Here is a 25704-nt window from a genome sequence, read left to right as displayed (position 1 = left end):
AGAGTGTTAAAAATAAGTGTGGCAAAATATTGAATTTTTGGAAAAGTCACAGTGCATTTTTGCGTAGAAAACCAAGACAAATATGTCATGACTTTTCCGACAACCCAATAACAAAAGTGGTGGATCTGGGTAAAGGGTATATGTATGTTCTTTGCATCATTCTTGTAATTTTGATGTAGGTTTGAAGTTATTTCAAAATAAGGTGTTGCCTGCCCTCTTTCTTATTAGTCCTTCTAGATACAGGACCCAGAATCCCTCACCTGTAACCCTGGCATTCAGCTACTCCATTGACCTAAGTGAGTCATTCAGGTACAATGAGAGTTCTTAAAATACATTAATACATACAGCAAAAAATTCATCAGGTTTTGATTCGAATCTATCTCCTGGGGATGAGGAAACTCATCTAAATTACTGATCATGGGTCACATTTAAATGTTACCTCTTCAATCTCCTTAATTATGTTGTTTTAGAAGGGCAGGAAGAAGACAGAGACTAATATACTTCCTCTCAAATGACTTGCCATATTACTGAAGTCCACGGGGTTACATTTTTTAGAGGTATTGTTATCCAAGAGCAACCTACTTAGTAAGACAGAAACTAAATAGGCATATTGACTTACATTCTTCATTTAACTGCAAGAAGGACAAGTGAAACTCTCCATACGTAGTTAGTGAACTTGACTGAGGTTGTGACATTCAGTGATGAACTCAGAACAGCTTCACAAAGTCACAGTACAAATTAGCAACCTGTTCACACACATTGCTTAAACACGTTGGGAAAACACAACATGACTTCTCCAACAGAAGATGGGTCAATACTCATATTTCCCAACAATGCCCATGAAAACACCTAGGCTTTTGATTTAAACCAGTGAACCAGGCAAAGTTATCAGCAGCACAACGGAGTGACTAATGTGCCCTGGATTCTTGCCCTCTCTATCACTCACTCCATGACCTTGGACAAGCATACGATGTGCCTGGACCCAGTCTCCTCCCTTGTAACTAGGGATAACAAAAGCACTTGCTGTGTGTGATTGTTATGAGGATGAAATCTGATAAAGCAGGTAAGGCACTTAACCCAGCACATGGCATGAAATACCTAACAAGTGTTACTGCAATAACAACGGTGACGATGATGATGAAACTGAGGACGTCTGCAGACTCTTGGGAAGCAGCTCCAGGAGGACGCTCTAGTCTCTTGCCTGGACATCGTTTATAAATAACTACACACAGGGTGGGGATTGGCCCGAATCCAGTGAGCCGCATTGAAGCAGCTTTGGGAAGACAGCAACTAGCCATACAGTTTTACCTTATTGCAGTTTATGTCTTATTCGACAGGCACCAACTGCCCCCCAACACATGGGATACTCAGGGCCATCTCAGTGAGTCCCTGGGGGAACTACCTCCTCCTGGTCATAGTTATTGCTCAAAATGAAATAAGCACAGACTCAGCTGGCCGTCACTTTCCAAAATCAATTCCTCCAGCATTCAGCAAAGCATAAAAGCAAAGCTTTCAACCAAACTAGAAGAACTCTCTTTATATTTTTACTGGATTGTCAGAAGTCATGACGTAGTTTTGCATAGAAAAACAGCCCAATTGATAGAATATGAGACTTCAAAAGTTCATGGAAAATAGATCGTCTGTTTATTTTGGTGCAAAAAAATTTTTTTGAACTCCATGTACAGCTTTTTCATAATTGGAATTTTCCATAAACTTTCTGAAGGCCTCACATGTACACTATTTGGTTTAAAATATATAGTTGCCAAGACTATGGTGGGCATAAAATAAGCAGACAGAAATTTACACAGTCATTATCGTCTAACAAAGAGGTTAAGAAGATCATATCCCCATGCACTAAATTCCTTAAATGACTATTAAGGCCCACTCAGAGGACATTCAATCGTCATTCACAGAAGCTAATGATCCAGCACTCACATGCCAATGATTAGAGGCCACCATGGGAGACCATATTTATATTAATTGTTAAAGACACAGGATCCCAAAGGTCAGGAATAATCTCTGGACCAGGAATGTTCCCTTCCTTATTTCTAACAGATTCTAAGTTTATTAGAGATAAATAAAATTTTTAAAAATAGAAGATCCACATGGGCATATTGCACCTGTGTATACCAAATGAATACATCACCCCACGTATCCCTGATGATAAACAAAGCCACATAGAAAGGCTGAGATGCCCAGAGCTGCAAAGAACTGTGAAGATCAGCAAAGCTGCCTGCACCTTGCATGGCCAACTCCTCTCCACCTCCAGCTTCCTTGCCAAATGGTTTTTCAGCCTCCATTTCTCAGAGCATTTGCGATCTCCTAGAGTTGTACATTCTGTCTGGGCATAGAAAGTCCTTCCTTTGCCAAGACATTTGCCTTGGTGTCTCCTCATTGTCAAACAGGACTTCCTTTTTTGTTTTAGTTTGCTATAGAGCATGTGTGCTTGTCAGAGAGACAGAGACGCAGAGAAAGAGAGAGGGAAAGTAAGAAATCACCCCTCAAGGGGATGGCTATGCCACAATCCGTTCTCCTCCATTCTTTTCTTGGGATTTCGGGCACACACGCACATACACACGCCTGCATGATTTTCAAGCTGCTAGATCTGAGACCTGAACAGTGCTGTAGACCATGTGGGATCCAGCTGCCTTAACCTGTAGGCCACCTGCTGGACTGAAACTACTTTTTTCACAGGACATTAGAATATCAGAAAACAATGAGGGCATCTCTGTTTTCTCACCTCTTTCTCAAACTGCCTTTAGCTATTTTTTTGTACTGAGGGAGTGCGACACAGGTTGAGCTTTTGATTCTAAGAAACTGTAAGTTGTACCCACAGAACGATTCTGGGTGGTCACTACCTTTCCCCTTTCTATAGGCTTCCATTTTATTGAGTAGCATGGTGAGAGCATAACAACACATTTGGATAAAGTTAATACTGAAGGATGCCTATACCCTTAACTTACCTGAGCTCAATTCCTAATGTGCTTCCTGGTAGGCAGTTTCTTAGCATCGGGAAAAAAATCTACAGGAAAAGAGTATGAATGGGCACTGCCCTTGTGGAGACACTGTGAGACAGGGTGAGAAGTTCTGTGATAAGGCAGTTGGGAACTTCAATCCTACTTCAACCAGTTGGCTGCAATTTGGATTTTGGACAAATCCTCAGCTTCCACCTCTGTATGTATGTGTGGGTAATGCCTACAACATCTTAAGGACTGTTTTAGGAAACAATGAGAATGCACCTAACACATGGTAGGACTCATTTTTCTTTCCCTGTTTTTAATGGAAACCACATTTTGTGTGACAGTTCTTTAAAAAGAAAGCATTTCTAAAATATATGGGATGATCTGATATTGTGTAATCTGCTTCCTTTAGGTTTTAAACCTTACAGAATGTCCATGATTTAAAAGTATTTTTTAGTAGTTGGCATAATGACTATGTCACTGGACTCCCATGTAGTCAACCACTGTTCGAGTCTCAGACCTGGTGGCTTAAGCTCATGCCAGGCATGTGTGCGTGTGTGCCCAAGATCCTGAGAGGAGAATGGAGGAGAAGGGATTGCAGTGTGGCCATACCCCCTGGGGGGTGATTTCTTGCTTTCTATCTCTTTGTTTCTCTCTGTCTCTCTGGCAAGCACACACGCCCTATAACAAAAACCTCTCAAAAAAAAAAAAAAAAAAAAAAGAAAAGAAAAAAGAAAAGAAAAGAAAAAAATGTTAAGCCCATACTCTATCAAAACTGATGAAGATACATCGGGTAATTATTGGGTTGCTGGAAAAGTCATATGCATTCTTTCATATAAAAACAGAAAAACACATCTTGACTTTTCTGACAACCCAATACTAACGGTACAATTTATGGTTATAACTAACATGAACCTAATTACTCAGCATTCTGACTTCTAATTTATGAACAGTAAAGGACCTGGCTTCTCTTTAGTTCATACATATCTTTTAGTTTTTATCTAGGAAAATGGTGTCACTGTGACATCCTTGATTTTTCATTCAATGCTTCCATAAACTCAAAACAGTTCAGGGACCAGCAAATGGTGTAATGGTTACGTTGCTGGACTCCCACGTAGTCGACCGTGGTTCAAGTTCTGGACCCAGCAACTTAAAACTCATGCTGGGCGTGTGTGCATGTGTGCCCAACATCCCAAGAGAAGAATGGAGAAGAAGAGATTGCAATGTGGCCATCCTCCCTGGGGAGCGGGGTGTGATTTCTCACTTTCTGTCTCTGTTTTTCTCCGACTGTCTGGCGAGCACACATGCCTTACAGCAAAAATCTCTCTCTCAAAAACAAAAACAAAAACAAAAACAATTCAGAAGACAGCCACTCAACAATTACAACTCAATACAGGAAAAGAAGCCAGGAAAAAAAGGGTAAGTTAGCACAGTTTAATTTTGTTCTACTCTTAGCTGTTCCATTTATAAATAAGCATTCCCCTCACTCTGTAGGAAAAGTATTCCTAAAACCTTGCTCGATCTCTCCTTATTGAGAACATATGTGAATATCCACTTCCATTAGAAGCATCCTGACCATGGTCCCATCCTATTCCTTGTTTCCCACCCTATATTTGCTCACCAACCTTGATCATTTCTGTTTCTGCTGCTAATAAAACCCCTCCTCACAAAATCTACTTATAACAATAAACAAGAGTATAAATTTCTTTCCAGTCAGTGCAAAATAATTAATCATAGAAGATAATTACAGAATTCAACAGCCAAGAGTCAGAACTGCTTTAAATCATTTAACAGATGAGACAACTGAGGGCCAGAGAGGTTAACCAGTCAAGTCAAAACCTCACAACTACTCAGTGACAGAGGTGCCTACAATGCCAGTCTTCTGTCTTAGCCAGGAGAGAGGGTTAGCTCCAGAAAGAATGATTATTTACAGTGTCTACAGAAGTAACTTTCACGGGAACTTTGGTTCTAGAAAGTTAATAGGGAGTTGGGACTTGGGATGGGGAGGTCGGGAACTTTCTAAGTAACATTGCAAATCTAGAGTTAAGGCCAGCAGGTGGTATGAAGCTAAGGTGCTGGAATCCATATGCCCAACTTTGCAGGTTGAGGCCTGGACTCGGCAGCTTGAAAAACACACTGGGTGTGTGTGGGTGCCCAATCCCAAGAAAACAGTGGAGAAGGGACTTTGGCATGGCCATCTCCCCTGGGGAGGGATTTCTCATTTTCCCGCTCTCTCTTTGTCCAGCAAGCACATACACCCTACAGTAAAACTTTAAAAAAGAAGAAAAAACAAAAGCATTGAGTTAAATGAAGCTGACAAGGTTTCTTTGCTGCAAGACTTCTCAGGGCTCTTACAATCAATATCTACTGCTTCTTACAAAAATCTAAAGAGACAATACGGGGATAATAGTCAGCAGTGTTTTCTAAACATTTCTAATCATGAAATTCTTGGGATTTATTTTTAAATATTTTATGGATAAAGTGACCCATAAAAAAATACATTTGAGGAAGGCCAGCTGGTGGTGTGGGGGTGAAGTCACTGGATGCTCACATGGTTAACCACAGTTTGGGTCCAGGACCTGGCAGCATGAACATCACACCAGGCATGTGTGCATTCATGCCCAAAATCCTCAGAGGAGAATAGAGGAGAAGGGATTGCAGCATGGTTAACCCCCCACGGGGACAAGTTCTCATTTTCCCTCTCTGTCTCTCTCCTGCGAGCATATGACCTATGGCAAACAAACAAAAGAAAAAAATTTAAAAATTGGGGGAACTGTAAAAGCTAATGCATACAAGGAAAACTTGCAGGTTTTAGTACATTTTGTTCTTTGTTTGCTCTTATATTTGTCAACAGACATACAAAGGCAAAAACAAGACCCAAAGAGAATTTGTTCCATATTATGCTATAAGAATCAAATGTAGTATGGGGGACCAGCAGTTAGCATAATGGCTATGTCGCTGGACTCCCATGTAGTTGACCGCAGTTCGAGTCCTGGACCTAGTGACTTAAACTCATGCTGGGCACGTGTGCGTGCATGCCCTAGATCCCAAGAAGAGAATGGAGGAGAAGGGACTGCAGCGTGGCCATCCCCTCTGGGGGGGGATTTCTCGCTTTCTCTCTTTCTGTCTCTGTCTTTCTGGTGAGCGCACGCGCCCTATAGCAAAAAACAAACAAACAAACAAAAAGAATCAAATGTAGTGTATAGTATGCAACAAGGACTTTTCAAACTAGAATGGGTATATACTGGCTCCCTACCATTTGATTTATAGAACTGAGAAAATTCAGACACGTTTAACTACCTGAAGGTTGCATAGACTATGTCATAGCAGTTGAATTCTTGCCTTCAGTAAAGTTGCTCAGGAATTCTAGTCAATGGAATTGTGATGTAGGCAAAAGTATACAATACAGCTTTTTTTCCAAATTAGGCTGGGCAGAATGGCTCCCACATAGAAGGGTGGCAAGAATAAGAAGGGCCATTCTGCCATCAATGAGGTGGTGACCCAGGAATACACCATCAACATTCACAAATGCATCCATGGGGTGGGCTTCAAGAAACATGCACTCGGGCACTGAAAGAAACCTGGAAATTTGCCATGAAGGAGATGGGGACTCCAGACGTGCACATTGATAACAGGCTCAACAAAGCTGTCTGGGCCAAAGGAATAAGGAACGTCCCGTATCATAGCCGTGCGTGGTTGTCCAGAAAACGAAACAAGGTTGAAGTCTCACCCAACAAGCTCTGGTGACCTACGTACCTGTTACCACCTCCAAAAATCCACAGACAGTCAATGAGGATAAGACCTAACTGCTGTTTTGGGGGGGTTTTTTGAGAGATTTTTGCTATAGGGCACGTGTACTCCCCAGAAAGACAGAGAGAGAGAGAGACGGAGAGATGGAGAGACAGAAAGCGAGAAATCACTCCCCGGGGGTGGTGGGGTGGTGGTGGTGGTGTTGGCCATGTCACAATCCTTCTCTCTTCTCCTCTCAGGATCTTGGGTATGCATGCACATGCACCCGGCATGAGTTTAAGCCACCGGGTCTGGGACTTGAACCGTGGTTGACTACATGGAGTCCAGGGACATAGCCATTACCCCAACTACTGGTCTCCTAACTGCTGATTTTCAAATAAAGTTTCATAACAAAAAAAAACAAACAAAATATACAATACAGTAGATACTGTTGGTAACAAAGCAAGGTTGATACAATAAGATACTTTGAGTTATTGAGAAGTAAGAAAGCAGACAAGGTCACAACTTGAGGAAACCTGAGAGATCTCTTCATCCCATGAAGCCTTGGAATTACAGTCTGCGTAAAACAACTTTTTTTTTTTTTGAGAGGTTTTTGCAATAGGGTGCGTGCTCTCGCCAGACAGACAGAGAGAGACAGAGAGACAGAAAGCGAGAAATTACCCCCAGAAGGGATGGCCATGCCGCAATCCCTTCTTCTCCCTTCTCCTCTCGGGATCCTGGGCATGCACGCACACGTGCCCAGCGTGAGTTTAAGCCACCGGGTCCGGGACGCGAACCGTGGCTGACTACATGGGAGTCCAGCGACATAGCCATTACACTAACTGCTGGTCCCTGTGTAAAACAACTTCTTAACTAGTCAAAGGAAGGTCTTTCAGGCTCTGCAACTGTACTTTAAAACCGCAACTGTACTTTAAAACCGCAACTGTATTTTAAAACCCCAGCTGGTGGGTTTCCCTGTGGACTGGTTGTCTGTAGGCCCATGGGGCTCAGGCTGTTGCTGAATAAGTACACTTGGACACTTCTTCCAGAACAGACCTTGACCTAGTCTGGTATGTGGCAGCCCTACAGCCAGCTGGCTTTCACAAAACCCAAAGACAGAACAGCTGGCTGGGGCCCATTATAGACTTCCAACAAGGTGGAGGTCTCTGCAGGAGGACTGGATCAATGGAGCCACTCAATATAGCAACCTCTGTCCTGCTGAGGAAGCAGCTTCTTCAATTTAAGTACAATTTAGGATGTTTTCTTTTTGTGAAGACATCTGCTCAGTTTTAAAAAGACAGCTCATATTATTAAAAAGTAATGATATTTTACAGGAATCTCCTCTCACAAAATCTAAAATGCCTTAATTACAACAGATTCTTTTAATACTAGAGAATGCCCAAGAGGCTAGTCAAGGAGCTTTTAAGGGGTGGATCAGGCAACTCTTCCATTTTACAGAGGGATTATACAACAGCATTGTAAAATATTGATCAGGTTCCAGTAGTAATTAGGACAAGGGTTTGAGGTAGGGAATCTGTAAAGTGCATGACATGGTTTTCTTATAACCAACCTCATGCTGACATGGTGGGTAAGGGAAGAGAAAGTTTACGTGACCCACAATGTGAAAGAAGAAACCTACGGGGCCCGGAGAGGAAGCAATAGATGGAATATTTCCTCTCCTCTCACTTCAAGCACTGCTTTACCACCTAAAAGTTTTAATTCATTTTCTCTTGAAGAAAAATAACCAATATATGAAAATGAAAAAAATTAAGAAAATAGTAAGTACTTGTAATGCCAGCCTTGGTCACGGAAATGTTGGTGAATATTCTTCCAGACTACTTGAAATGTCTATATGAAAGGATTTCATGGTACCATGGCCTGGTGGATAAGGGAGCCAACTCCCACACAGCCAACCACATGGTTTGAGTTCTGGACTCAGTGGCTTGGGAAACTCCAGGTGGGAGTGCACATGTGTGTAAAATTCTAAAACAGAGAGACAGAGAAGGGATTGTAGCGTAACCATTCCCCTAGAGGGTGCTTCCTCTTCTCCCTCTCTCTGGCAAACACACGTGCCCTCTCGCCAAAAAAAAAGTAAAAGTCTGTGGATAGGCTTGCTCCACGGTGTAGCCAGTAATGTACTGTTTGAGAGAAGTTGGATCCCCCATGCGACCCCAGATCAAATTCCCGGCCCAGTCAGCCTGAACCATGCATGTGCCACTCCCCAAGATCTTTGCTCTGAAGACCTGGAGAAAGCAGATCATGTCATCATGGCTTGATCAGACTCTGTGGAGAGTACTCCTCTTTCTCCCTCATGTGTGTGCACACACTCTATCATAAATAAAGAAGGATCGATCATTAAACAAAATGTGCCTTTATCTGCTTGTCAAAGGGAGAAAGGGAGAGAGAGAGAGAGAGAGAGAGAGAGAGCACTCAGGGGTAAAATGGAATTAAAGTAGGAATTTATTTTGGTGCAAAAATTTTGAAATCCTATGTACAGGATTTTTGTTCATAATGCACATTTTCCATGAGCTTTCTGAAGACCCTTCATATATGCCAGAAATAGATTTCTTTTTCTTTTTTTTTTTTCCTGAAAATTGGGATCATATTTATATACTATTTTGTAATCTTGAAAAAAAATTTGTTTTAAATCTTTCTATGTCTATAAAATAGTTCACTGGCCACCTTACACATAAGGACAATGAAACACCAGGAAAGGAGTGTGGACTATGGAGTCAGCCAAGCTAGGATTCACAACTCAGGTTGGCTGCTTTGTAACCATGTGATGCTCAGGAAGTTCTTTAGCTTCTCTACCCCTCGGGTTCCTATCTACACAGTGGAGATTACAATAATATGTATTCTATAGGTTGCAGCTGTTGGATTGCTGGGAAAGTCATGACGGATTTATACATAGACTCAATAGAAAGAAAAGAAACAATGCATGCAAAGTATTTAGCAAATACTTGACATGACAACTCAATATAAGTTAGATATGATGATTATCACTGTGGCTGAGTATTCTCTTATATGATTATATGGCATTGAAAGAAAAATAAATCAATCCCCTATTACTGTGCAGTTAGGTTATTTCTAATTCTTTTAAACTTTTTATTTTGAAATTGTTATAAACTCACAGATGATTGCAAAAACAGTACAAGAAGTCCCATGTAATCCTATATCCAGTTTCTCCTAATGGTAACATCTTACATAACTATAATACAAAATAAAAACCAGGAGACTGATGTTAGTATAATCTAGGACTCTTACTCAGATTTCACCAGATTTACATGCACTAATTTGTGTATATGTGTGGGTATAAGTCAATGCAGCTGTGTTACATGTGCTGATTCACGTAGCCAGCACTACAATCAGGATACAGAACTTTCTTCACAACCAAGACCCTTAAGCTAACCCATTATAATTATACCCATACTCCTCCCCTTTCCTTAACCTCTGGCAACTAATAATCTCTTTTCTATATAATTTCAAAAGTGTTACATGAGTGCAACTATATACTGTGAATTTTTGTTGTTGTTGTTGTTGTTTAACTATGTGACCTTCTGCGACTGGCTCTTCTCACCAAGCATACCGACCTTGAGACCCATCCAAGTTGCTGTGTATGTCCATAGTTCATCCCTTTTTATTGGTGAGTATACTCCATAGTATGGGTGTACCACAGTGTAACCATTCATGTGCTTAAGTACATTTGAGTTGTTTCCAGTCTTTGGCTAACACAAATAAACCTGCTCTAAACATTCATGTTCATATGGATCTTTTTTTCCTCAGAATAAGTACCCAAGAATGTGAGTGTTGAGCTGTAGGGTAAGTAAATGTTTAGTTTCATATAACTCTGCCAAACTATTTTCCAGAGTGCCTGTGTTTTATCTGGCTGGGAGCTATATATGAGAGCTATAGTTTCTGTAACTATATGCATCCTATATCTCTATGAATCTTCACCAGCATGTGGTACTATATTTTTCTTTTTATTTTTAGTTGTTCCAACAGGGATTTGGTGATAACTTCCCCCCCCCCCTTAAAATTGCCAGGGGGTATATGCTCTTGCTGGAGAGAGAAAGAAAAAGAGATAGGGAAAGTGAGAAAGCATCCCCCGATAGAGGATAGTCATACCCCAATCCCTTCTCCTTCATTTCTCCCTCCTTTTGGGATTTTGGTTACACACACCCACACTCCCGTGTTTCTCAAACCGCCAGGTCTGGGCCTCGGACTGTACGGTTGGCCGTGTGGGATCCAATGGCCTTAACCACCATACCACTGACTGGTCCTGTGGTGACATGTTATCATGGCTTTAATTCTTATTTCTCCAGTAGCTAATGATGTTGAACACCTATTTCTAATTTTTGAAATGATAAACAATGCTACAGTGAATATATTTATTTGGATACATTTTAAATGAATTAATTCCTACAAATGGATTCTGCAAAGTAAGATTGATGGAAAGGCAGATTAAAATAAATAGTTGGGGGCCAGCAGATGGTGTGGTAGTTAAGGGTGTTGGACTCCCACATGGCTGACCACAGTTCGAGTCCTGGACCTACCAACTTGCTTTCTCACTTTCTCTCTCTCTCTCTCTCTGTTGAGCACATGTCCTCCGTAGCAGGTTAAAAAATAATAATGATAAATAAAATTAAGTCAATAACTCTTTTTAAAAAAAAAGAAAAGAAATAGTTGGAATGTGATGTCATATCTTCCTCCAGGTAAGTACCAGTTCACACACCCATCAGCATCATATGAATTGCTCAGGTTTTAAAGTCTATCTAATACTCTCATTCCCTCCCACAGAAGTTAAAAAAGACACTTCTTAGCAGTACACTCTGCCAGGGAAATAAAATAAAAATGAAGCTAGGCTGTTCAAAATCTTAATAGAGCAGAAAATGAACCAACTAAGATACCCTCTCCAAAGACATCCCACATTCAGACAGGCATTTAACATTTCTTCAGACACATTAGGAAGAAAGAAAACTCATTTACCTTTATGGGCAATATGACACAGATCTTCTTGTATTTTTGAAAACTCTGATGAGGTTTCAGAGCCATCAGAATAATTTTTCTCTTCTCCAAAATCTAACGTTGACAGATTAGGATTGGAGGAATGAAGTCTTACTGGACCAGAAAAAGGTTTAGGGACCTAAAGTGACACCAAAGGGAGATATTTCTTTTCAGATGCGGATTGCTTAGAATATTTTCTCGGTTTTAAGACTGGAGTATATGAAGAGAAGAACATCTTACAGCTAAGTCTTTCTACTGAATAATAGCATGCAAGAAAAATAGGCGAAAACTTGGGAAAATACTGCTCACATCACCTTGCTTCTTGTGAAATAAAAATGAGTGAAAAATCGCATATTCTTTTGGAAATGACAGAAGCTTTAAAGCTCTAAGTTGGAAATAACAGCTAAAGTTGCCAGACTATCTCATTTATACTCAATCCCCTCCTCCTGGCACCAGTCATTCAGTATCTCGGCTGTTAACAGTGGATAGGTTTAAAAATGCTTTTCTGTATTTGCATCTGGGGCTTCTACAAAACTAACTTCTCACATCTGTACATGGAATATTCTTTACTTTAAAAGTACGTAATGTCAACTTACAAAATGCCTTGAACCAAAGAGTGCACAAGAGTATCAGATGATTTATCCAAAAGCTTGGGAGTTATTTTGTTTCTAACAATATTCCAATTTAATATGAAACAGCTAGGCCACAAATCTTGGCCAGTAGTTTTGCTGTGCATTGGGAAAGACAGCTCCTACTTATGACACAGTGAACCTCTGATCAAGGGTTGAGAGTTGGGAGATAATGGCAAGAGAGTCTGTACAGTGTGCTGCTCCCAGAGGCTCAGGCCTGGGGACTCAGCGGGATGGGAAATTTACTGCACATCAGCGACAGCAGAGGAGGGTCAGTGCACATGGCCACAGCAGCACCAAAGCAGGCACACACTCAAGTAGAGAAGAGAGCAGGCAGACTGAACATTACGAGGGGAAGCCAGAGTCCTAGACATCACAGCAGTCCCTGCGACCTCATAACATTTATCCCTTAGAAAATAGTCTCTCCCTGCCCAATATCCATTACAGTCAGTTATCCATATCTGCGGGTTCCACATTCATGATGTGACCAACCAAGGATCGAATATATTCGGAAAAACTTCAACAATAAAATGTATTTGTATAACAATAAAAATAACACATTTTACAATAAAGTATAGCTATGATTCACATAGCATTTAGTAAATAAAATAAGTAATGTAGAGATGATTTAAAGTATAAAAAGAAGTGCCATTTTATATAAGAAACCTGAGGGGGGCCAGCAGTTAGCATAATGGCTATGTTGCTGGACTCCCATGTAGTCAACCATGGTTCAAGTCCCAGACCCGGTGGCTTCAAACTCATGCCAGGCGCATGTGTATGTATGCCTAGGATCCCAAGAGGAGAATGGAGGAGTAGGGACTGCAGCGTGGCCTTCCCCCCAGGGGGTGATTTCTCACTTTCTGTCTCTGTCTCTTTCTGTCTGTCTGGCGAGTGCACGTGCCCTATAGCAAAAACTTCTCCAAAAAATAGAAACCTGAGTATCTATGAATTTTGGTATCTCATATGGGAGGGTCTTAGAACTAATTTCCTGCAGATACTGAGGGATGAATGCATATGCTTACCCTAGTATCCAGAACGTCTAAGTGATTGATTTCATCTCTTTGACAGGGTATTGGAGAGAAATCTATGGAACATTCGTTCATCTATTCTCCCATTTGAGCCAAAGTGGCCCCTAGCATGAGGCGTGCAATGCAGGGCCCCTGAAGAAACCAGTCTGTTGGCAAAAGTGATGGTTACCTGCAGTGTTCCTTTAGCATCTTTGCCAATAGCTCTGGACCGCCACCTCCTGTGTGATCTTTTTTCCTTTTTTGGACTTTCAAAAGCTGCACCCTTTGTTGCAAAACAGGAAAGAGAGCACAGACAATAAGGTCCACCAAACCAATAGGGATAAACACACAGCAAAGTGACCACATCCATCCACAGGGGATTGGATTGACCGCCACATGGCTGAGGCGATCACCAGATAACATCCCACTGTTAGTCGAAGGCTGGGGAGGAGAAAGCAAAGTATCAATAGAAGAATGCCAGAATGCGAACAGGAGGGGGTCTGGCTCACCTGGATGGCGTTGATAGCTGGTGCCGAGTAGGTGCGATGCAGGACGTCCATACTTTGTAGGAGCTGGCTCATTTCCACCAGATAGGCATGGCAGTGTGCCAAGTCTGTGGGGAAAGAGAGTGCTCACAATTCTCCACTAGCAAGAGGGATCACCATGTTGGCACCTGCTACTCTTGTTATTTATCTGTATTTGATTTCTCATCTGCAAGGGTGGGGAATTTTAGGGTGGGGAATTTTATTTCTTTTTCACAGGAAAATCCGTAGCTTATGGTGGTTCAGGGCATGGATCTGGAGAACCAGACTGCCTCAATGAGTCCGCTTAGTGAACTGTGACTCTTGGGCAAATTATATCATCTCTCTGTGCCTCTGTTCCCTCATCAGCAAAACGGGGCTAATTCCACACCTGGCTCCCAGGATGGCTGTGAGAGTTACACGAGAAGGTAGGCTGAGTGCTCAGGAGGGTGCACATAGAAGTAACGAAATAAATCAATGATTTTGCCATCATCATTTCTAATCCTACAACATAAGGCTGTCAATACACATTAAATGGATGAAATTAAAATAAACTCATGCTGGTCTCTAAGAAAAATTTTATCGATCTTGGACCTCCATGAAGGCTATAAGGAGCCTAGCAGACAGACCTAAGTGGACAAAGCATACTCTCAGACCACATCCTCTTCTAGTAGCAAACTCAAAAGATGGTCCATAACGCACGGGTCACTGGATGCCGACAGCTATTTCTGCTGAGGTATCAAGGCCCAACTGCCTTAGGGTAGTGGCTCTCAACCTTTGGTATCATCGGATCACCTGGAGAGCTTACTCCACCGCAGATCACTGGGCTCTACCCATAGTCTTGGATTTGGTACATAGGAGTTGAGCCTGAGAATTTGCATTTCTATTAAGTTCCCAGGCCAGGTTGATGTTGCTGTTCCAAAGACAGCACTCCGGAGACCACGTCACTAAGATGTCACTCAGTAATGCTCATGATTTATCGGCAAAGCAAAGTCTACACCGCCTCAGGAAGGAATACCCTCTACACGCAACAAGATAAGGTGCAATTTTCGAGGCAACCACCTGGCATTGTTCTCTGGTAGTTTTTCTCAATCCTGACTATACTTTAGAACCAACTGAAAAGTTTTTTTTACATCACACATGCTCAACTCACCCCCCAACCCCACATGCCTGACAATTAAATGAAAACACTCCCAGTACCGTTGGCAACATTTTTGTTTTTTGGTTCCTGGGTGAGTCTTAGCTAATAAATGTTGAGAAGGCTGAGCTTCCTTATGGCAGGATTTTTCAACTCTGATTCCTTATCAAAATCACCTGAGGAATTTCAGAATCTCAGTGACCTCAGGGTGATGCTCCCAGACCTATTTAAAGAGGTTTCTGGAAAGAGAGTACCCCTGTAGGTGGATACACCTATATTATAACAGTTCTGGTCATTCTAATGGAGTGCCAGGGCAGAGAACACCAGCACTGTGAGAGGGAGGAGGGGTCTCCATTTGGTCACACACTCACCTCTAGAATCCTGATTCTCACCCTTTGATGTGCATGAGAATAATTTTGGGCACTTAACAAATGAGAGATTGGGACCAGCAGTTGGCATAATGGCTATGTCACTGGACTCCCATATAGTCCAACTGTGGTTCAAGTCCTGGACCTGGTTGCTTAGACTCATGCCGGGCATGTATGCATGCATGCCCAAGATCCTGAGAGGAGAATGGAGGAGAAAGGATTGTGGCGTGGCCATCCCCCCTTGGGGGTGATTTCTCACTTTCTGTCTCTCTGTCCTTCTGCTGAGCACACGTGCCCTATAGTAAAAACCTCTCTGAGCGCACTGCCCTAAAGTAAAAAACCCAGAAAAAAAAAAAAAAAAAAAAAAAGAGAGAGAGAGACCTGTGCAGACCCTACCCCCGGACAGTGTGATTTGTAGACCCATGTGGAGATCCAGCATCGGCACTGGAGGACTAGAAAAAGAACCTACCCCAGGTCAGGAAGGGCTAGGAAATGTCCTTTGTGGATGAGTGCAGCCTTAATGAGCAAATACGGGAGGGGATGTAGAGGAGTTATCTGAGGTGTAAATGCCAAACGGGTATAATTTAAGAGCTATGACAGAAAGAAGCAGAGGTTTCAAGTCACTCTACCTTTTGAGCACTTTTCCATGTCCTCTGACGACTGTAACCATAATGGAACTCGTGTCTCACCGCCGCAGGAAAATGATAAATTGCTTCCAGTTTGAAATGAATTCTGCTTTGATATACTGCTACGCTGTTCCACAGATGACAAAAACACATTATAAATGAAAACAGAGCCCAGCGGGGACACTTTTAAAGGATAATAGAGTGGGCCAGTTGCCTGTCAGGAGGAAGAAGCCTCCAGAAAAACTCTCTACAGGAGACCCTAAGACTCTGGCTGCAACCCCCACTTGGTCACGCCATGCTCTACGGCCTCAGATGGCAGTCCTTACTTTCTTCTTCTATCAAATGATGATAATATCCCAAAATGTTGATACAAAATGTTTGGAAGTATTTAATTCTCTGTGGCTATGCACACACCTACTGTATTTGACCATGAGACAAGACCACCAAGTCAAACTGGTAAACAGGGAGCTAAAGCATTCTGGGATATTGAATTCCTCCACACAGGCTGTTCTTCAGCCACTATCCCACCATGAACAGATGTTAGGCTCATCCTGGTTCTACTCACTGGGCAAATGGACTACTGAAATAGCTCTTGCTTACCTGCTCCTCCCTACAGGCCTTTCCTTTCTCAGACCCTCCCATGATGGGACTCACCTAGGAAGCCACCTCGTTCTTTTACATTTATTATTGGCAAAACATGAATTACCTTCCTACTGGAAATGGTGTCAAACACCCCAGGTGCAGAATCCGTGACGGTGGATCCTGAGAAAAAGTGATTAACTTCATGTGGAAACATGGCAATCTCATTCTGACGGTACATTCTGTGGTGACGGAGTTTGGACACCCACTCGTCAAAGATTTCTTCTGACTTCACCTAAAATGTGTTAAATTGAAAGAAGGAAACCAGAGAGTTACTCAGTGAAAGAACAATTACTCATCAAATCAAGGTCATTCCTGCCATCCTCTTGGTATGCAGGCACGTGTAAAAATGTAGACAGTCTCTTATTGACTTTGTTTACATCTATGTGGTCTATGGGGACAGGTGTGAGGAAGAAATGGAGAGTAAAAACAATCTTCATAAAGTATATATTTAAGCTGGCTATACTTTTTTTTTTTTGAGAGAGAGAGAGAGATTTTTTGCTATACGGCATGTGCGCTCTCCAGAGAGAAGAGAAAAAGTGAGCACTCACCTCCCAACCCCCAGGAAAATGGCCATGCCACAATCCCTTCTCCTCCATTCTCTTTCTGGGATTTTGGGCACACACATAGGCACCCAGCATGATTGCAAGCCTCCAGGTCCAAGACTCAAACTGCAGTCAGTCACATGGGAGCCTAGTGCCTTAACCACTTATACCACTTCTCAGAAAGCATGCAGTACCAGTTATATTAACCAACAAATCAACCAAAATTTCTATCTATCTGTCTTTTAAATCATTTTCAAGTTCTCGAATCCTAGCTTCTCCTATCCCTACCGAAAATATTAGCACCATTTTTCATTTTAAACTCTTTCCTAATTCAGACTTTTCAGATCAATGTTCTCTGAAATGGAATGAATTAGTAAATTCTTCCTAAAATATTTAACCTGGTTCATCGTCTCTGGCAAACGATCCATTGCTGAGGAGCATATGTTAATGACTGGAAAAGTTATTTAAAAGGACATTTCCACCCCTCTCAGAAATCAAAAAGAAATCTGATAAAGCATTATACAGCAATATTACTATTTACAATTTTTAGTCCAGCCCCATAATTAGCACAGTGGTTAAGCCCTGTGATCTGGGAGTCAGAATCCACATGGCCGACCATGGTTCAAATGCAGTCCCTGATGCTTGAGAAACACATCAGTGTATGTGCATGCATGCCCAACATCCTGGCAGGAAGGAGAATCAGGGGAAAAAGATTGCCCTGTAACATGCCTCAGTGGGGAGGGTGTGTTCTCTCTCTGGCGAGCACATGTGCCCTGTGGCAATAAAAAAATAAAAATAAAGGCATGTTTGTGATATTCATTAGAAAATATTTTAAGTGCACATAAAAATAAAATTAAAATACTAGAAAGAATATAATATTAAGGAGCCAGCAGAGGGTGTAATGGTTAGGTCACTGGGCATAGTTGATAGCAATTTGAGTCCCAGACCAGGCGGCTTAAAACTCACACTGGGTACATGTGCGTGCATGCCCAGCATCCCAAGAGGAGAATGGAGAAGAGACTGTGGCGTGGCCATCTCTCCGGGGGATGGGGGGGCAATTTCTTGCTTGCTGTCTCTCTGTCTTTCTCTGTCTCTCTGGTGAGCACATGTGCCCTATAGCAAAAATCTCTCTCATAAAAATAAAAAAAGAATATAACATTAAAATAATAAATAAAAGAGCCAGCAGGTAGCATAGTGGTGAAGGTGCTGGACTCCCACATGGCCAACCATAGTTCAAGTACTGAACCCAGTGGCTTGAAAATCACACTGGGCACAGGTACGTGTGTGCCTGAAGTCCCAGGCAGACAATGGAGAAGGGATTGTGGTGTGGCTATCTCCCTTGGGGGATGATTTTTTACTTTCCCTCTCACTGTCTCTTTCTGTCATGCACCATATGGCAAAAATCTTTAAGAAAAACAAAAAAGTATGTGTGTATGTATGAGAATGTATTTTCAAAGTGAAAAATGATACACGTCCATACATTAGGATACAGAGACTTATGAAACTACAATGTAAAATAACCCAGAGGGATGCATGCATGGTAGGTTAACTACTGAGATGAAAAATCCAGGTCAGTTCTGTGAAATGTTTACTAATACCACAGCTGAGAGTACAGCTGAGAGTATGGCTGTGCAAGTAAATGTCGTCATCATTGTTCATTGAAGAACTGTTAGGCCGATTACAAGCTGTGCTGATTACAAGTTGGGCTGATTACAAGTACCCACAAAACCAAAAACCCCTCCAGGTGCTATAAAATATGTCATTTACAGGAAGAAATAATACAAAGAGGCTCACATCTCTTTGTCTCCACTCAACTACGTTCCTGAAATGTAGTTCATTTCCCAGATGTGATTAAGAAGAATTTCAAAGACTCTTGTGTCATCCCTTTGCACTGACCTATTCTCAGAGGCCCTTAAAAATCAGTCCCGAAGCACTCATCCTGACTCATATTTTATGAGTTAACCAAGACAGAAGAAAAGCACTTCATTAAATAACTGACCAGGGTTCTGTTCCAGCCCTTCGAGTAGTTCTGGGATGCTGAGTGAACAGCCATTTAACATTTCTGCTGTGCAGATCTAATGAAAGAATGAGGCGCAGCCATGGAGCACAGGCGATAGTATGCAGGACTGCAGTGCTGGAAACCACATGGCAACCACAGTTCAAGTCCCTGGTCTGGTTGGTCTTGAACATGCTGAGTAGGTGCATGCACACACGAATGGCCAGGATCTGAAAGGCTGAAGGACGGGAAGGAGTGGACTGTGGTGTGACCAGATACTTCATTTCTCTCTCTCACTCATGTGCTCTATCACAAATAAGGAAAAAAACTTACATGTAAAAAAAGAATGGGACCAGTCAGCCCTCATGAAAACGGCCTGACTGATGCTATTAATACTTACTGACACTGATCATCACAGCTGATTCCAAAAGAACAGAGAGAAACCAAACAGCTTACTCATATCAACACAACACTAAACTGCCTTTACCATGACATTCAATGATTTTAAGATATTCTAGTTTGTTCAAAGTTGGGGATTAATAGGGCCAGCAGGCGATGCGGTGGTTGAGGTGCTGGACTCCCCATGGCCAACCACGGCTTGAGTTCCGGACCTGGTTGTTTGCTTTCTCACTTTCCCTATCTCGCTCTGTGTGTCTCTCTGGTGAGCAGACATGTGGTATACCAAATTGAAAAATACTGGGTTGTTGGGAAAGTCATGATGCATTTTTGCATAGAAAAATATGTCATGACCTTCCTAAACCTAATAATAATAACAATAATAAATAAAATTAAATAAAGAATCCTAAAAAGATAAGTTGGAATTAATAACTACTGTTATTCTGTTAATTAGAATAGTGGATAAATAAGAAGCTATTATTTCCTGAACAAAATACAGAGCTAAGTGTCATTGAAAGTATATACATAACCCAAAACATTCTAGAGGAGATCAATCATTAAAATGAGGGAGATATTCTTTTTTAATTGTTATTTTTAAAAAAATTATAGGACTCTCCCTCCTTTATCTCATACTAGTCAATCACATCTAAGGGTAATTCTACTCCCCCAGGGAACACTTGGCAATGTCTGGAGACATTTGTGGGTCTCCAGCAGGTGGCTAGTGGTTGAGAGTGCTGTAGTGAGTAGCCATGTCAAAAGCTGAATCAGATCTGGATCTCAAACTTCGTGCCTTTTTTTTTTTTAAAAAAAAGATTTTATTTAACTTTATTTATTTTAATTTGACCAGAGAGGGACAGCAAGAAAGAGAGAGAGAGACAGAAAGTGAGAAAGCAAGCCATCAGGTCCAAGACTCGAACCGCGGTTGGCTGCATGGAAGTCCAGCAACCTTAACCATCACACCAGCTGCAGGCCCCCATATTTCATGCTTTCAATCATTTATACTACCTATAGTGAAGAGAGCACAAGAGGGAAGTTAAACAGCTTTGAGAGGTACTTTTTTGGAGATCCTCACTCTGAGAAAAAAATCCTGACATTTCATTACACTATGAGAATTTTAATGAAATCCCTACAAAATCAGCTATAGTTATAATACAGTTATAAGACAGGGCTCCACAGACTAAATATTATACAGATGCTCCCCTGCTTGTAATGGGGTTATGTCCTGATAAACCCATTGCATGTGAAAAGTATCATAAGTCAAAATGCATTTAATATACCTAATCTTCCGAACATCATAGCTTAGCCTACCTACCTTAATGCTCAGGACACTTACCTTAGCCTATAGTTGGGCCAAATCACCTAACACAGTCTACTTTATAATTATGTATTGACTATCTCAGGTAATTTATTGGGCGCTGCACTAAAGGTGAAAAATAGAATGGCTATACTGCATTCACAACATCATAAAGTCCGAAAATACTAAGTCCCACCATTGTAAGTAGGGGACATCTGTGTTGTATCTCAGGAACGTATTTTAATCTGCGGTATATGGTTCTTCACTGACGATGGTACTGCTAAGGATGGGTGAGGAGGTGATGGTTTGGAAACATGAAAAAAAAATTTTTTGGAGGTTTTGGCTTTAGGGTGTGTGCACTTGCCGGGGAGAGAAAGAGAGACGAAGACAGTGAGACAGAAAGTGAAAAATCACTCCCCAGGGCAGATAGCCAGCCCACAATCCCTTCTCCTCATTTTCCTCCCAGGATCTTGGGCACGCATGCACACACACTTAGTGTGATTTTCAAGCCGCTGGATCTGGCACTCAAACCATGGTCAACCATGTGGGAGTCCAGTGATGAAACCACTATGCCATCTGTTGACCCCCATGAAAAATTTTTTAAAAATATATTTTATTGGGGCCAGCAGGTGGCTAGTGGTTGAAAGTGCTGGATTCCTATATGGCTGACTGTGGTTCAAGTCCCGGACTTGACGGCTTGCTTTCTCGCTTTCTCTTTCTTTCTCTTGCTCTGTCCCTGTCCGGTCAAATGGAAATAAATGAATAAATAAATAATGTTAAATAAAAGAATTCTTTAAAAATATATAAATATATATTTTATTTTTCCATGAGGGAGACAGAGAGAGAGACAGGCATCCCAACATCTTCATGCTGCCATCTACTTCGGCCTCAGCTAGCCTCGTCACAGGAACACACAGACACACCCAGCATGTACAGGGAGCCTCTGGACACAAACCTGGAGTTTTCCAAGTGAGTCTAGCCTCACAGAGGGCTGCATTACCACTGCCCCACCACTACCAGTCCTATAAAGATTTGTTATTGATTGTTGTCACAAACACTCAAAGAGAGAGGCGATCTTTAGGGACTGAGGGGATAAAGATGTTCAACTTTCAAGCAGTGTGAGCACAGTTCTGCACAAAAACTAACCCATCTGAATATGAATTGTATCCATCAGAAGCACTTTGGTAATGAAGATCTTCCATATGTTGGCTGAAGAGCCAAAAGACATCACCATTAATTACTAACTGATGGTCCCTTCCCACCATAAACTCTGCACAACCCAGGAAGTGCCTCACCTTCAGGTGGTAGATGTGCTCCTCGGTGTCAAGATCGATACATTTGGATGACTTCTTCACAGACATCACTGAGAGCCCGACGTCAATGCAGCCATGCAGCTTCTCTCTCTCTGACTGCAGAGGCACAAAGGGAGACACCTGAGTGAGAACCACGGTGCTAAGTGCAGTAATAACATCCTTGACACTCTTCCTCTACCCTCACCTTCCCCACCCACTGGTAGTAAACAGAAGCACTAGAAGTTATCAAGTGGTTAGCGTGAACCAGTAGAGAGTTAAATACTGTGTGTGAATGGTCTCATTTAATCTGGGAAGTAGGAAGCACTCCTCCCTTATACAGGTGAGGAGATGAGGTTTATAGGGATTAAGTAACAACTAGTTTACACAGCCAGTATGTGAAGAAGCAAGACAGTAATCCCAAGGGTTGATCCCTATCATTTAGTCTATTAACTGCAATGCCTCCCCCCATTAGTTTCTGCTATCTAAACCCTCTAAGAAGTGATTTAAATAAAAATGTATGGATGAGGGCTTAGAAGAGAGGAGGAGAAAGAAAGGACCCCTGCAAGAAGCAAGACACTGTTATTGAGAGCTCTCAGGGACCGAGGGCCCAACATTAACTGGAAGAAGAGCTTCTCCTTCATCCCAGCCTTCACCAAAGCCTTCAATTACCCTAAGAAGGAGAGTGACGTTTGCTCTAGGTTTTGTTCCTTTTTTTATCTAGCTCGGAGGTTGTCCTCTGAAACCAGAAAAACCCTCAATGCAACCCTGAGACCAGAACAGACCTTCAAATACCCAGTAGGATGTTGGAAGGGCTCCTGCACCTCTCCCTGGCAGGGAACTGAGCCCACCTAGGACCTAGAGCTCAGGTGGTGGGGAGCAGGCATCTCTGTTCCACCTGGCAACACTGCTACCCTGCAGGGTTTCCAGTTCAGAGAGCTGGATTCCTCGGTGCGCACCACCTCATCCCTGAGCTGACAGCAGTTAGCCCCTTCAGGGCTCTCTAGCAGCATGTTAGACCAACAAAAACACTTACATCAGTCTGACTCTTCGCATATTTCAAGATTCCTTTGTCCAAATAGAAGAATCTCTGTGGGGAAGAAAGTACAATTGACTATAACAGTATCTTTAAATGCCCCCCTCAAACCTTGAGTCCAAGTTTTGAAGTCAAAATGAAAATATGTAAGTGCCTAAGAACAGGGTAGGGTGGAGTCGTGTGGCGCAAATGAAGTTGGGGACAAGGCCAATGTCTTACCTTGTGCCAGCCTTTTAAGGGCCATTTCCTCTTTTTCAGCAAAAATCCTTTCTGAACTGGTGGCTCCTGGGTATAATTCATCTCCCCTCTCAGTCCTTCCACCACTTCCCAGCTGTCCTGTTTCAACAAAAGAGTTCATAATGAATGTCTGTCTTACCAAAAAAATCATAATAATGCGAAGAAGCACTTCAAGGTGGTGAGTCTGGCTGGCTTTTTGGGGGGAACAAGGAACTCAAATTTAATTTCCATACAGTTCTTGGACTTTATAGATTTGATGCCATAGTTCAATGGCATCAAATTTGATTTTTTTTTTTAAAGTCTCCTTTGGCATTTGAACCTTGATGACCACAGCTACAGGTAGAGATTTTACTAGTTCTATTTATGTTCACTTTGACATCATTACGCAGTTACTATTCACTTATCACTAGACTTTAGTCAGGATTTTAGCCAGAAACTACAAGACATCTGTATGAAAGCTGTGTGTGTGTGTGTGTGTGTGTGTGTGTGTGTTTTACACTCAGTACTCCCACCCAAATCAGATACCAGATATAAAACATTTTCAACACAAATTTTGCAAAGATGTCATTTTGGATAAGATTTTCATGGTTACTCATCTGATCTAAATCAAACCCCAGCCTACAGGTAGGTAGTAGTGGCAGAAGCCAGAGGCACCGGGTAATTGTACGTCTGAACTAGCACCAGGGAGAAGGCAGTCAGCCGCAAGCCCAGGACATAGATGGTCTAGTGGAGAGGGTATGGGAGTAGCAGGGAGTCCCGGGTGACTGTGGCTTGGTTTCTGTGTTGTCTTCAAGTTCAGGACATGGGACCTACCTAGTAACAAGACGCTTTTCCTACTTTAGCAACTAAACTATTTATTGGGTCATCAGAAAAGTCATGACACATTTTTTGCACACAAAAACATAGAAAAATATGTCATGGTTTTTCCAATGACCCTTTCTATAATGATCATGACCGACTTGCCTTCTGTCTGATGGCCGTTAAAAGTACATTCAGAGTTCTGAAATATCATGGTGGTATTCCAGAATTTGGAGTTATGAAGGGATTTCTTCAATAGAAGACAGCAAAGGCTATAAAAAATATTCTGCTTTTAAATTTAAAGAAAGGTAGCAAAATGGAATAAGACTTCTTTATAGCAACTTTTACCAATTATTCAAGCTCACTTATACCCAGACAATAAAAAGAATATGCACATTATTGAAGTGATGAGAGGCTCCATTATCCATCTTTTGAAAACACAAAATATCCCATAAACATTTATTTTAGCTCAGAAAGTCATTCCTTAAACTGCTTTACCTGTCTAAATATTAATGAATCTTTAAGTTAAAAATTCACCTCCTCAGGTTAGCTCCATGGCCTAATGGTTAAAGGAGCCAGATCCCACATAGCTGTGCCATTTGAATCCTGGGTCTGGCAGTTTGAAAAAAGAAACAAAAAACACACTGAGTGCATGCCCCAAATCTTGTCAGGATGGAGAAATGGAGGCCAAAGAAATTGCTGTGTGACCATGCTCCTTTGCTGTGTGACCACACTCCTTTGGGGGTGCTGTCTCGCTCTTCCTCCATCTCTGTCTCTCTGTCTAAGTGCAGGCACTCTGGCAAATTAGGAAAAAAATTCACCTTCTCCAGAGTAAAGTGCTGTTTCATCCCTAGGGACCCCATCAGTGTTTCAGCTCACCTTTCCAACAGCTTGTCATTTACCTCAGATGACATATACAAGGTTTTACCGACCCTAGAGGACAATAGGTTCCCCAAGAATATAAAGGTCTCATTTATTTCTGATTTCCTCATAATGCCTAACCTGCCGTCCTGTGAACAGTATGCGTCTACTGGCAAATGAATAAACTTACTCCTGAAATAAGGCTGCAAATTGGTTTATGTTCCTGGAATACCATAACTCAGCATGGCATGCACTTGAAGTGTGCAAATTATCTTTGGGACAGTGATAATTTACGAATTAGATATAACACCCTCGTATTTGTTGAAAAAGGAGGTTATATGTTGTTGTCATCATTAAATGAAAATTCAAGGCTCAAACATCCTCTGGAAAGCACTCTAAGTGGATTAAGCCCTTTCGATTCATTTATTTTAAGACTCCCAAGCAGAAGGCAGCCTGCAGAGCCCTAATACCAAACAATCACACACATCTGCTCAAGACATTCAGCTGTGCACAAGGTAAACACCCAGGGGGATAGTGTGTACTTTACAAAACTGGGGCGGGGGGCATGGGATGAGATCATACCTGCAGTTTAAAGGAAAACAAGAAATGAATTTCAAAATTGATTCAAGGG

General features: G+C 41.8%; 1 protein-coding gene across 5 annotated transcripts in view; it reads right to left on the bottom strand.

Annotated features, from left to right (window-relative positions):
- The window catches only part of OSBPL3 (oxysterol binding protein like 3), a 226841-nt gene that overhangs the window by 65376 nt on the left and 135761 nt on the right, over window positions 1-25704 (bottom strand). For 4 of the 5 annotated variants that reach the window (XM_027765935.1, XM_027765934.1, XM_027765936.1 and 1 more), the window contains 8 exons: window positions 23397-23513; window positions 23178-23231; window positions 22148-22261; window positions 16689-16856; window positions 15986-16109; window positions 13839-13942; window positions 13520-13612; window positions 11676-11832 (listed from right to left, as the gene is read on the bottom strand). In XM_027765935.1, coding sequence (XP_027621736.1) covers window positions 11676-11832; window positions 13520-13612; window positions 13839-13942; window positions 15986-16109; window positions 16689-16856; window positions 22148-22261; window positions 23178-23231; window positions 23397-23513 — 931 coding nt within the window. The remainder of the gene's footprint in view (window positions 1-11675; window positions 11833-13519; window positions 13613-13838; window positions 13943-15985; window positions 16110-16688; window positions 16857-22147; window positions 22262-23177; window positions 23232-23396; window positions 23514-25704) is intronic. The other variant, XM_027765937.1, reaches the window with a different exon arrangement.

This window comes from Tupaia chinensis, unplaced genomic scaffold (assembly GCF_000334495.1).
Source record: "Tupaia chinensis unplaced genomic scaffold, TupChi_1.0 Scaffold139943_1, whole genome shotgun sequence".
In the NCBI taxonomy this organism is placed as follows: domain Eukaryota; kingdom Metazoa; phylum Chordata; class Mammalia; order Scandentia; family Tupaiidae; genus Tupaia; species Tupaia belangeri.
This window is presented reverse-complemented; position numbering and strand designations above follow the sequence as displayed.